Here is an 11,167-nt window from a genome sequence, read left to right on the forward strand (position 1 = left end):
TGGACTCTTTCAACGGCAGCTACATAAACACGATGCCTCATGTCAGTGTACAGGTTTGTCTTGGGACAGGTGTCATCACTGGGATTGTGTGGTCAAGATTGGTGCTGATGACTAAAATGTAACATTACCTTTTTAAGAATAAAGTATAGAGAAAGGTAATTATCCCGTAAAACTTGACATTTTACCACACATTAATTTTCTTCTAAGAAGCAGGTGTTTTACTTCTGCTCCAGAGAAGAGTAAAAAAAAAACTCCTTCACGTTATTGTTGAATTAAACAGGTTTGGGAGAAGCTTTAGGCATGACATGACATGTCAGGTATGAAGAAGACAAGACCAGAGGCGCCAAACAGTGCTTGTTTAAGGACTGATGTTTGTCAGGACTTGACTTCTGCATGCGCCCGCAGCGCCTGTCAGGGAGAAAAGAACGCTACAGCTGTGGGCCTGCCTCAACCTGCGCTGCACGGGAAGTGTGTGTTTGTGTTGCATGTGTTAGAAAGTAATTGCACACATGCAGCACTGTACAAGCATCAGAACAAATTGTATGTTGCATTCAGTCAGATTATTATAAGAACATATTTTCATAATCACACCAGCTTACAAGTTGCAGGCAGGCCAGAGAGTGTCGTTTCTTTTCTGTCCAGCAGCAGTCAGAGCAGGCTGCTTTTTAAACTCAGGATCATTCATTATTTTTTTCCGCCTTACTGCCACGTGTGTCAGTTGAAAGCGATATGTCACGTGTGCTTCTTTTGCAAACACTTGGAGAAGTTTTCTTTCAAATGATTGTGATTAAGCAGCTCTCAGTAATGTGCGCCGTTTGTTCCTTGGCTGTGCAATTCTCATTGTGACCAATGAAAGGCTCATAATTACATGTTAACACCTGAGCGCCGCACCCTGTGTGAGCCACTGAATCCCATCAGTCAACTGGCTGTCCTCCACCCTGAACACTGTTAGCTTTAGCCCGGGCGCCGCTTTCAGCAATCAGCAGCAGCTCCTGCTCTCACTGCTGAGCAAACACAGCACCAGCAGCACATAGTTGTGTGGTTAAAGTTTGTAGCTTCAGGGCTGGGATGGCTCTCTGGTGTGTTTGCGGAGGTTTAAGACAGTAGGATATGATCTAAACAAACTCAAGTTTTCTGCCTCAAACATCTCTGATTAGATCTTAGGTGTGTTGTTTTTGCCTTCAGCTACACAAAACCAGCACCCTGTAATTATTCAAAACACTACGTACTGACCCTTTACACAGCACATCTCTCTTTCTCTTCGCCTCTTAATTTGCTGCTCTCTCTTTCTCCTTTGCTCTTTTTCCCCCTGTCCCTCTGCTCGGCTTCTCCACCTCATTTAGCTGATTGACAGAGGCGTACGGGGAGTATCAGGTTAGGGGACAGCTACAACCATTCATCCATTCATCTTCGGCTTTCTTTTCCCCTTGGAGGACATTTTGGAAAGCAGCTTTGATTTTAAGGAAGCATCAGTTCAGTCACTGTGTTGACGTACATGTCCCAGAGCTCCAAGTGTTCTCATCAGTCCGTGTATCATGTTAACTTGATGTATTTATACACAAATGGCAAATCAGAAGACTGATGTTACTTTTATAACCCCACTGTCTGCTTTAACATTTAATATTGACATTCTGGCAGCGAGCATTAGCAGCACTGTGTGGTGTTGTGTCAGTTCATACGGTGCATGAACAGTTTATAATGAGGTCACTTGAGGAAAGGAGCAGAGCTGAGAATTTTGGGTTATTATTAACTCGCCTTTATTAGTGGATTCCATGTCTGGGTGAGATGCACAGCAGTAATGTTTGCGAGCGCGAGTACTGAAGGAGAGATGAGAAGGTGCTGTTTTGGGTTGGTCCTGATGAAAGGAAAGGTTGTGCCTGGGGAGCACAGTAGAAATTGTCCGTGCCGTGCCAAGCTTGTGTAATATATAAAGTCAGCGCAGCCGGTTACCGGGACGAGCTCCTTTTCTTATGAACCGCACTTAATAAAGGTGGAATTTTTGTGTTGCATTGTTCTCGAACACAGCCCCAAGCGGTTTTCACAATGTTCACTTTTCTTCGCTCAGAAATGAACCTGACAGGAAAATTTCCCCCTCCACCTCCACCTCCACTCCCTCCAACCAGTGTCTGCAGCACATAGAGGATTTAAAGCTGTGCTAACACAGCAGTGATTTGAATGGTTTGTTTACACAGTTGGGTTATGCCTATTAGTAACAATTCAGTCTTTCTGATGGCTTACTGATTATCAATTCTAACAGTGCCAGGGATCAAGGTACATCCATTATTCATCACTCCTGCTCACAGGCTTGAGTGCGAGCCAGTGTGTGTGAGCGTTTTGCCAGCAATCAATAGACAGAGCTTCTTAACTGCTGTGACTCCTCCTTCGTTCCTGCTCAACTGAGTCATTTTCAGCCAGTCCCACAAGGAAAATCGCACTCAACCTTGTGCAGCGTTAGCTCGCCAGCCTCCTCAGAAGCCCCGTCTGTGTGATGAGTGGCCATCACAGGCTTCAGCAGAATACTCCTCCCTTGAAGATGAAAGCCAGGCCCAGTTTAATTGCTGCTGGAGGGGTCCATTTTATGGCGCTCCTCGGAAGTCCCAGAGGCTCTCCATGAGACATCTTTGAGGTTGCCCAGTACACACACACAGCACCAAAACTTGTGTGTGTGTTTTTTTAAGTAGGTCATAATCACAGTCTTGTCTTTAACCCGTTTTTTGCTTCAGGGGAAACCAGAAGTGCTCAGTTCAGGCAACAGGTGTTACACAGATCGATCTGTGCTTTTATTTTTCAAAACCTCAGAACATATTGCTTACAAAGTATTGGCAGCAAATACTGTTACCTTTATCATTCTATCAGCACTGTTATATGTAATGTGTCTGCCTTTTGTCTTGTTTTTCTCTTTTCCAGTACTCCACAGAACTCAAGAAGCTGTACTGCCAAATTGCTAAGACATGTCCCATTCAGATCAAAGTCCTGACCAACCCACCACAGGGCGCCGTTATCAGAGCCATGCCCGTTTACAAGAAAGCCGAACACGTGACTGAAGTGGTGAAGCGCTGCCCGAACCACGAGCTAAGCCGCGAGTTCAACGACGGTCAGTTCCTTTAATTCATTCAAGAAAACAGATCGTCTCTGGTGTTTCCTGTCAGTGGTCACTGCTTGCTGTCGACATTTAATGACACGAGTTATGTTGCTTCCAGGCCAGATCGCTCCTCCGAGCCACCTGATTCGCGTGGAGGGAAACAACCACGCCCAGTACGTGGAGGACTCCATCACTGGGAGACAGAGCGTTTTAGTTCCTTACGAACCTCCCCAGGTGAGCTGTCTGTCATCACAGAGCGAGGCCGGCTGAACGCCCTGTCAGCGGCGCCTCACCACCTCCGGTTGCACTGACAGATAGCGCAGTGACAGTGTGAGAGCCTGGCCTCATGTCCAGCCTCTCAGCCCTGACACGTAGCAACCACTGTCCCCCAAAGCCCCTCAGTATCAACACGGCTTCATCTCTCTGCACCAGGACACATAGCTGCTTGTCACTGCTTTATTTTAAACTCTGGAGCTCATTTGACAAGTTATGAAATAAGTACATCTTTAAAAGCTGTAACTCCTTTTTAGAAGGCAGTGTCACTTGTATTTACAATATGATTTCATCTATTTGGCCAGTAACTCACAGCCACAGCAAGGTCCCTGATATGATGATGGCGACACATTGGCAACCACACTCCAGCAGCTGTGGCGTTTAAACAGCGTTCAAAAATCTTTTTGTATTTAAAGTAGGCTAGATATTAGATTATAGTCCACTGTGCAGCTGTAATTGACAGAAAAAGTCTCTCCACTCAAAACCACTTTTCTTTTTACCTCCTCTACTTTTTGTGAATTTTATGAGCTAAATCTGGCTGAAGGGAATAAAGGGACTGGGTTGTCCATGGCTGGAATCATAAGTCTTTGGACATTTTAGATAAATGTGATGAAAGGAAAGACCCAAAAAGTTAAATAAAAGTACAACCATTTCTATAAAAGTGGAACTCAAAAGAATTCAGTCCAAAGTGTGACTAAAGCCAAAAGTGAAGCACATGAAGCAGACTGTCTACAGAGCTGCCTTGTACAGTCGATGGCTGTGCGAGTGAGGTGAAACTCTCAGTGTCACCCAGTGATGTAACTCACCCTCAGTGTCATTCCCCTTTCTCAGGTGGGGACGGAGTTTACTACAATTTTGTACAACTTCATGTGCAACTCGAGCTGTGTGGGTGGAATGAACAGACGCCCAATTCTCATCATTGTCACCCTGGAAACCAGAGAGTAAGACACGCCGTCATTGGCATCCTCAGTCATCACCTGTCGGGCCTCCAGTTGAGTCGCCGACTGTTTCTGACCTGCTGTGTGTCCCTGTCTTCTCCCAGTGGTCAGGTATTAGGCCGCCGCTGCTTCGAGGCCAGGATCTGCGCCTGCCCAGGCCGAGACCGAAAGGCAGACGAGGACAGCATCCGCAAGCAGCATGTAACGGACGCCACAAAGAGCAGTGAGGGTACGAAGCGCCGTAAGTAGGGCCGGGGCTGGTGACGGGCTGACGAGCTTTGGGCTCACCTGGCATGCTGCCAGTGTCGAGGACTCGACCACTGCACTCGCTAACACCTCAGTGAATGCTCTCCGCCGCGCTCTCACTCCTCCCCGGCTTGGTTCCCTGCCTGCTCTGGCTGAGGCTGACTGTCAGCACCCTACCACACTTTGTGCTCACACTTTCCTCTTCTCTCTGCAGCCTTCCGCCAGGTCTCCCACGGCATACAGATGTCCACCATCAAGAAGAGAAGATCTACAGATGAGGAGGTGTTTTGTTTGCCTGTAAGTTGCTTTGCTGTGTCATGGCGTTGCTTTAAAACACCGCTCTGAGTGTGGCCGAGCTGCTTACTGACCTCTACCTGTCTTTCCTTCTCTCACAGATCAAAGGCCGTGAAATTTATGAGATTTTGGTAAAAATCAAAGAGTCTCTGGAACTCATGCAGTTTCTGCCGCAGCACACTATAGAGTCGTACAGGCAGCAGCAGCAGAACCTCCTTCAGAAACAGTGAGTACCTGTTCAGGTTCATAACTACGTAATGCTCATTTGTTCTCAGGCACATGAGGAAAGACAGACTACATTACTTGCAAGGTTCACCCTCCAGTTCAAGTGGGCTCCCTGTGCTGTTTCTTTAGCTCTGCACCATTGATCCCATTCTCACTCAATTGCTTGTTTGCTCAAACAACCTTTTTTGGATGAAACTGTTTTGGTTTGGAATAGACTGCAGTGATTTAACTGACTTAACAGGAGTGACCAGTGCTAAATGCTCTGCATGAGATTTCTTGATTGTATTTATTGCTGCTGTGACTGCAGTTATCAAGCGAACACTGACTCTAAGGGCTCCTAGATGACTGTTACTCAGTTTGCCTACAATGTGCTCAGTTCTGGCAGCTTGGAGGGTGAGCCTTGCATCAGGTAGAGCTGTTTTCTTTCTTCCCTCCTGCTCTCTCACGGGATTTGAGCCAAAGCCGATGAATCGTGACAAATGTACCTGGCTATGCTTTGTTAAGGAGAAGCTTCCAAAGATTCGTGGTAACGCCTTTGGGTGCTCTGCCAGGTTTGCACAACAGCACTCCAACAAAATCTGTGCCTCAGCCTCATCTACTTGCCTGAGCATAATTAAAAGTGTCTCAGTCGCACATGTTTACACACTTTTCCTCGTCCACCCCCATTTCACCATAAGCTATGGAAAAGAGGAGATGGGTGTCGCCCTGTGATGATAATTATTGCTTATGTTCTAGTTTCCCATTAGGAGACTGGCAGACAGCCTCACAGTGAGCTCATGCTTGCATTTTCTGCTTTTTACCTTATTTCTGTTTGTTGCTGGTGACCTGTTGCTGTCAGGCCATAAGATACTGGTTAATACTATTAACATCATCATTAACAGAATCAAGATGATTTTCAGGATTTAGTGGATTTGTTGAACACTTTAGATTGTAAAGTCATACTTTTCTAGATGATAGAAGGGAGTGTATCTATTGAGCATTGGGTATATTTGCCCAATTTTACTTGGATTTCATGCATGCGTTTTCTCAGTTTTCTGTTTACAGTGACTCTCTTCTGTGTGTGTGAGTTTCCCCTCATGGCCTTTCAAATAAAGGGTTCTGTCAACAGCGACTGTTTCAGGCCTTTTTCTTTTCCTCCACTGTGTAAATGCTCAGTAACACCATCTGCTGTCATCTGTGTGTGTACACTGCCATCTCCTGGACCTTGTCATTAGTGCAGAACATTGCCGTTACTTGAAGTTTTCAGCCCCCTGTCAAACAAACTCTGTGCACGTATGTGTGTGTGTGTTTCTCTCCTCATCACAGTTTCTGACTCTCTGGGCCTCTCTGGGGTCGCTCGTCTCTCCTCGTCTGTCAGTGAGCCCTTATTTCTGCTCTCTCTCTTCTTTCTGGTTCCTCCCTGCAGTCTGATAAAAACCCGTCTTGGTAGCCGGCTCGTGGGACCTGCGGGAGAGCAGAGGCGGCGCTGCAGCTCCTCCTGAAACTCTGCCCCACATTCCTCCTCCTCCTCCTGAGTTACTCGGACCTCCTCTCTGTCTCCTTTTTATCATCTTTGATTTTCCTGGCCCTTTTCTGCACTGAGGACTCGGCACTGAAACTTTGTGTTTTTCATATCTGTTGCTGCTACAACATGATGGATTATCACTCTGCAGCCTTCATGCTGGACGCTTGGTTTATCCGACAGTGGAATTCATTGGCTACAATGTGCAGACTGATTTGCATGTTATTTTAGTCCGTGAGAGGGACATGTTGTAGTCTGTTAGGGAGGCTTTCATCCACTCAGCCTGGAGGCTGAAGCTGAAGTGTCTCTTCTTCTGTCTCACGTGAATCACTGACTTTAATTCTAGTGAATGTGTTTCGCCTTCATCATAAGAGCTGGACTCACAAAATCTCGTGGGGTTTTTCTTATTGAGAGAACTTTTTGCTAATGCTGGTCATGTTTTCTGAAGTCACTGCAGGACAGTTTGCGTGTTTGTCTGGAGCTGCAGATGTGCACTGATGTGATGGACGGAGCACATTTGAACGTCTGTTTCGATTCTTTTCTTGTTTCTGTGGCTGCTGCACTTTTATCTGTCAGAACGTAATAAATGGCTTTTTTTTTTGCTTGACCTCTGTGCTTTTCTTTTACTGCTCTGCTGCTTCATTATTGACATCAGTGGTCAGAGTGAGAAGGAAACAGTCTTTATGGGTCCAAAAAGTAAATGCGGTCCCAGTAACATGCTCTTATCAGTTGGTTCTCATTGTTTCCTTGAAAGGACAGCACTGACCAGGCCTCTGTCATTAAATGCCAGCACTGCTGATTGTAACGGCCTGTAACCTCCTCTCTCCCGCCCCAGGACTTCAATGCCATCTCAGCCCTCCTACGGCTCCAGCTCCCCAACTCACTGCAAAGTCAACAAGCTGCCCTCTGTGAGCCAGCTCATGAACCCCCAGCAGCGTAACACGCTCACCCCGTCCAGCATGTCTGGAGGCCTGACTGATAGTAAGTGCGCCCCTTTGTTTCTCTTCCTGTCTATCTCAGGCCGTACCCCCCCAGTCCCTCCTGGGCTTATTGTATACTTATAAAGACAGCGTGTCCGGGCAGGCAGGAGGGGTCCTGAACACCTCTCAGCCCCCACCGCCCCCCTCTCCCGCAAGACAGAAAGCTTCCTCCTCCAAAAAGAATGGGATCCCTGTGAGACTGTCCCGCAGGACCTGTTATGATGCATTATGTGTCATGGCGAGAGTAACCTCTGCATGCCCCCCCGCTCCCCCCACCTCGTGTTTCACTTGACATTACGTAATCTCTAAATCCCAGAGCAGTAAGATAAAGCTCACAGTAGCTCCTTTTTTCTCTGCAGTGTCTCCCATGATGGGCACTCACATCCCCATGAACGCTGACATGAGTTCACTGAGCCCCACACACGCACTGCAGCCTCAGCTACCCATGGTGCCTTCCTCCCACTGTACCCCCCCTCCTCCATACCCAATGGACAGCAGCATCTCCAGGTACCTCCTCGATCCACAGCGGGACACATTTACACCTGATGGAGCACTTCTCCAAAACAGCTTAGCCAAGTCATTCACAAGACACAAAACCAGAAACATAAACTACGAACACGGTTCAGATGTAATCTAAACGTAGTGCAGAAAGAATGCAGCGAAAGAAGGAAGAAACATGCAGCTCCAAACTGTCAAAGATGCAGAGCTAGCTTGCTGAGAGGTTGTTCCAGAGCGGAGGAGCCCCGAGCACAAAGACAGTCTCCTTTAACCTCCGCCTGTGAGATGAGGCTGGCAATGCTGCAGAAAAACCCTGGTGCACACCTCCCAAAACAAACGGGAGACATGGAGTCTCCACACTGTTCTCTGGTCCCACAGTGTGTCCTCACTCACTGTTACTGCGCAATGTTACAACCAGTCGCATCATCATCAGGCACAAAGCAGCACATTTTCTATTTAGATTTATCTTCAGGATGGCGACTAAAGGCCCCTCCAGCAGTGGCTTTAGATAAAGTAATGATCTGTAATCAATAACTGGAAATAAATACGAAAAGGAATAAGATACTAATAAAGAAAGGAGAGAATAAAATGTTGATAACATTAAAAATGAAGCAATATCAAGAAAAAAACAAACTAAAAATAATAATTTAGTCAGATGACCTGATGAAGACGTGAAAACAAAAAAATATTGTGATCATTAAACGTATTTTTCTACCTGCCCGTGTCTCTAAATGCACATTAACTTGCCAGAGCGCATTAAATAAGAGAAGTTTACATGTATTATTTAAATGTACAGTGCTTGGCCCAAATACTCTTAGTCTCTGTAAAACACTTTGAATCACTCACTAACTCAGACTGAGGTTGCTGCTTCATCACCAGCCCACCCTGACCCCCCCGAGGTTTAGTTTTGAAAACATTTCCAGACAGCAGTTTGTCCTCCAGTGTGACTTTAGTCTGAGACTTAGAGAAGAACCCGTGTTAAAGCAGCTCCTGCAGAGTGCTGAGCAGAGTGTGTCCATCAGTGCAGACACCCTGAGCCACTGTGGTCTGTGACATCATCAGTGTGCACATTTAGACGGTGACCAGCCGTTTGAACCTCCTCTCCTCTCCCCCCCACAGCTTCCTTATACGGCTGGGCTGCGCAGGCTGCTTGGACTACTTCACAGCACAGGGCCTAACCAACATCTACCAGATTGAGAACTATAACATGGAGGTGAGCCCTTGCCTATCCAACACCAGTCATTTGATGGGTTAGAGAGAAGAGTGGCTCCCCCTGCGCATACTAACGCTCCCCTGTGTAATGACCATTAGGACCTGTCCAGGCTGAAGATCCCTGCAGAGTTCCAGCACATCATCTGGAAGGGTATCATGGAGCACCGACAGGCCATGGATTTTTCCCCACCTCCCCACATAGTGCGCACCACCAGCGGGGCCTCCACCGTCAGTGTGGGCGCCTCCGAGGCCCGAGGCGAACGCGTCATCGACGCCGTACGCTTCACTCTGCGCCAGACCATCTCCTTCCCCCCACGTGACGAGTGGTCTGACTTCTCCTTCGACCTGGATTCTCGCCGCAACAAACAGCAGCGCATCAAGGAGGAGGGAGAGTAAGACGCCCCCCCCCCCCCCCCCGCCCCCCCACCTCCTCCTCGATGTTTCCATTTCTCATTTCACGCCTGCTGTTGGAACATTTCGTTTGAGAAGCTCGTATTAGTGCAAACACTGCTGAGAACAACAGATTCTAATAGAAATGCACTTATTTTCATTCTTGTCCTGGTTCTCGATGTGGCTGAGGAGAAAAACGGTGTTGAGCAAAGGTGCGTTTTATTATGTTCTAATTTCTTGAGAGCACTTCAGAAATGCTGAGGATGTTCATGATTCATTCCTATGTTAAAGCATGACTGGAAACAAAACTTGCATTAGAGGGCTTATTAGGGCTTCTGTTTCTGCTACGGGCCATTGCCAGAGTGTATTTTAATTTGTAATAGACTTTTAAGTTTTCACCACTATGGTTGTTCGAGTTAGTCGAGTACACTGGTTTTCATTTTGTCAGAAGTCAGCATTGATTGTATACATTTCAAACATTTCCTGTCAGAAGTATTATGTCAATTGATGGGCGATTTTTCTGCTGTATCTTCTATATTTGCTTTTTTTTTTTGTCTGTTGTGAGACCAATACATCACCTTTTGTGCCAGGTTGTGAAGTATGTGTGTGTCTAAGTGACGGACGGTCATTCATTTGATGTAGCCATATATAGGCCTAATGCTCTTGACCCAGTGTTTTACAGTAAGATACTATGACTGATGGCGTTCATATTCATGAGCTATGTTTTGGTAGAGGTTTATTTCATTTGATAACTGGCCAGAACATGATATAAATGTATATAAATTTGTATAGTTCTGTTTTTTTTTTAAGTCTCCCTAAAGAAAATGCATGGTTTTCATCATGGAACAAAATATAATGATGTGAATATTAGCTGGGAGCTTCACCAGTCAGAACAATGTTAGTATTGCTTCAAAGGAGAGCACACAGTTCGTGTGGACCTCCACCAGCCTGCAGCCCTCATCCAAGTTTCAGTCACCAGCATTGTCAGTGAGCAGACACCATCTGCATTTTCATATTTTTGTACAATGTATTGTAAATATGTTGCAATATACCGAGGGTATTTTGATATAAATCTGAAATAAATATCCATACTTGCCATATTGCATGTTATTACTTCTTTGTGTCAAATTATTTTCAGTGTGTCTTCTCTGAAATATGAATTCCTTCTTACAGTAACAAACCTGTCAGTTCTGTTTTGTCTCCGTCAAACCTTCTGGACTCCATTACAGACATATATCACTGACGTGTGTATGAAACAATGAGATTTAAATTTAGATCGAGGGCTGAATCCAGGAACTAACTATCAACAGTTCAGTTTTACCTTCCATCCATCTAAATGTAATCAATTGTCTAAAGTCCCTTTGAGTGGAACATGTTCCCACAGACAGAACAACACGTGACTGTGACTGAAATGACCAAATAAAGACATCCTTTACTTGCTCATCCTTCAAGCTGTGGTGAGTAAAGTCTCCCAGCTTTTCTCTGTCAGCAACAAAAATAAAAAAAAAAGGTGGAGACAAGATGAGAA

The 11,167-nt window shown here is 45.9% G+C and overlaps 1 protein-coding gene across 6 annotated transcripts in view; it reads left to right on the forward strand.

The window, feature by feature from the left end:
• tp63 (tumor protein p63) overlaps positions 1-10,742 on the forward strand; it is a 31,072-nt gene extending 20,330 nt beyond the window's left edge. For 2 of the 6 annotated variants that reach the window (XM_070831722.1, XM_070831726.1), the window contains 10 exons: positions 2,908-3,094; positions 3,201-3,316; positions 4,187-4,296; positions 4,398-4,534; positions 4,754-4,836; positions 4,935-5,059; positions 7,395-7,540; positions 7,899-8,046; positions 9,157-9,250; positions 9,349-10,742. In XM_070831722.1, the coding sequence (XP_070687823.1) occupies positions 2,908-3,094; positions 3,201-3,316; positions 4,187-4,296; positions 4,398-4,534; positions 4,754-4,836; positions 4,935-5,059; positions 7,395-7,540; positions 7,899-8,046; positions 9,157-9,250; positions 9,349-9,645 (1,443 nt within the window). In that variant the 3' untranslated portion in view covers positions 9,646-10,742. Of the gene's footprint in view, positions 1-2,907; positions 3,095-3,200; positions 3,317-4,186; positions 4,297-4,397; positions 4,535-4,753; positions 4,837-4,934; positions 5,060-7,394; positions 7,541-7,877; positions 8,047-9,156; positions 9,251-9,348 lie in introns of all 6 variants that reach the window. The other 4 variants (XM_070831723.1, XM_070831727.1, XM_070831724.1 and 1 more) reach the window with 3 other exon arrangements.
• Positions 10,743-11,167: the final 425 nt, after the last annotated feature.

Source organism: Pempheris klunzingeri, chromosome 6, assembly GCF_042242105.1.
Source record: "Pempheris klunzingeri isolate RE-2024b chromosome 6, fPemKlu1.hap1, whole genome shotgun sequence".
Lineage (NCBI taxonomy): Eukaryota > Metazoa > Chordata > Actinopteri > Acropomatiformes > Pempheridae > Pempheris > Pempheris klunzingeri.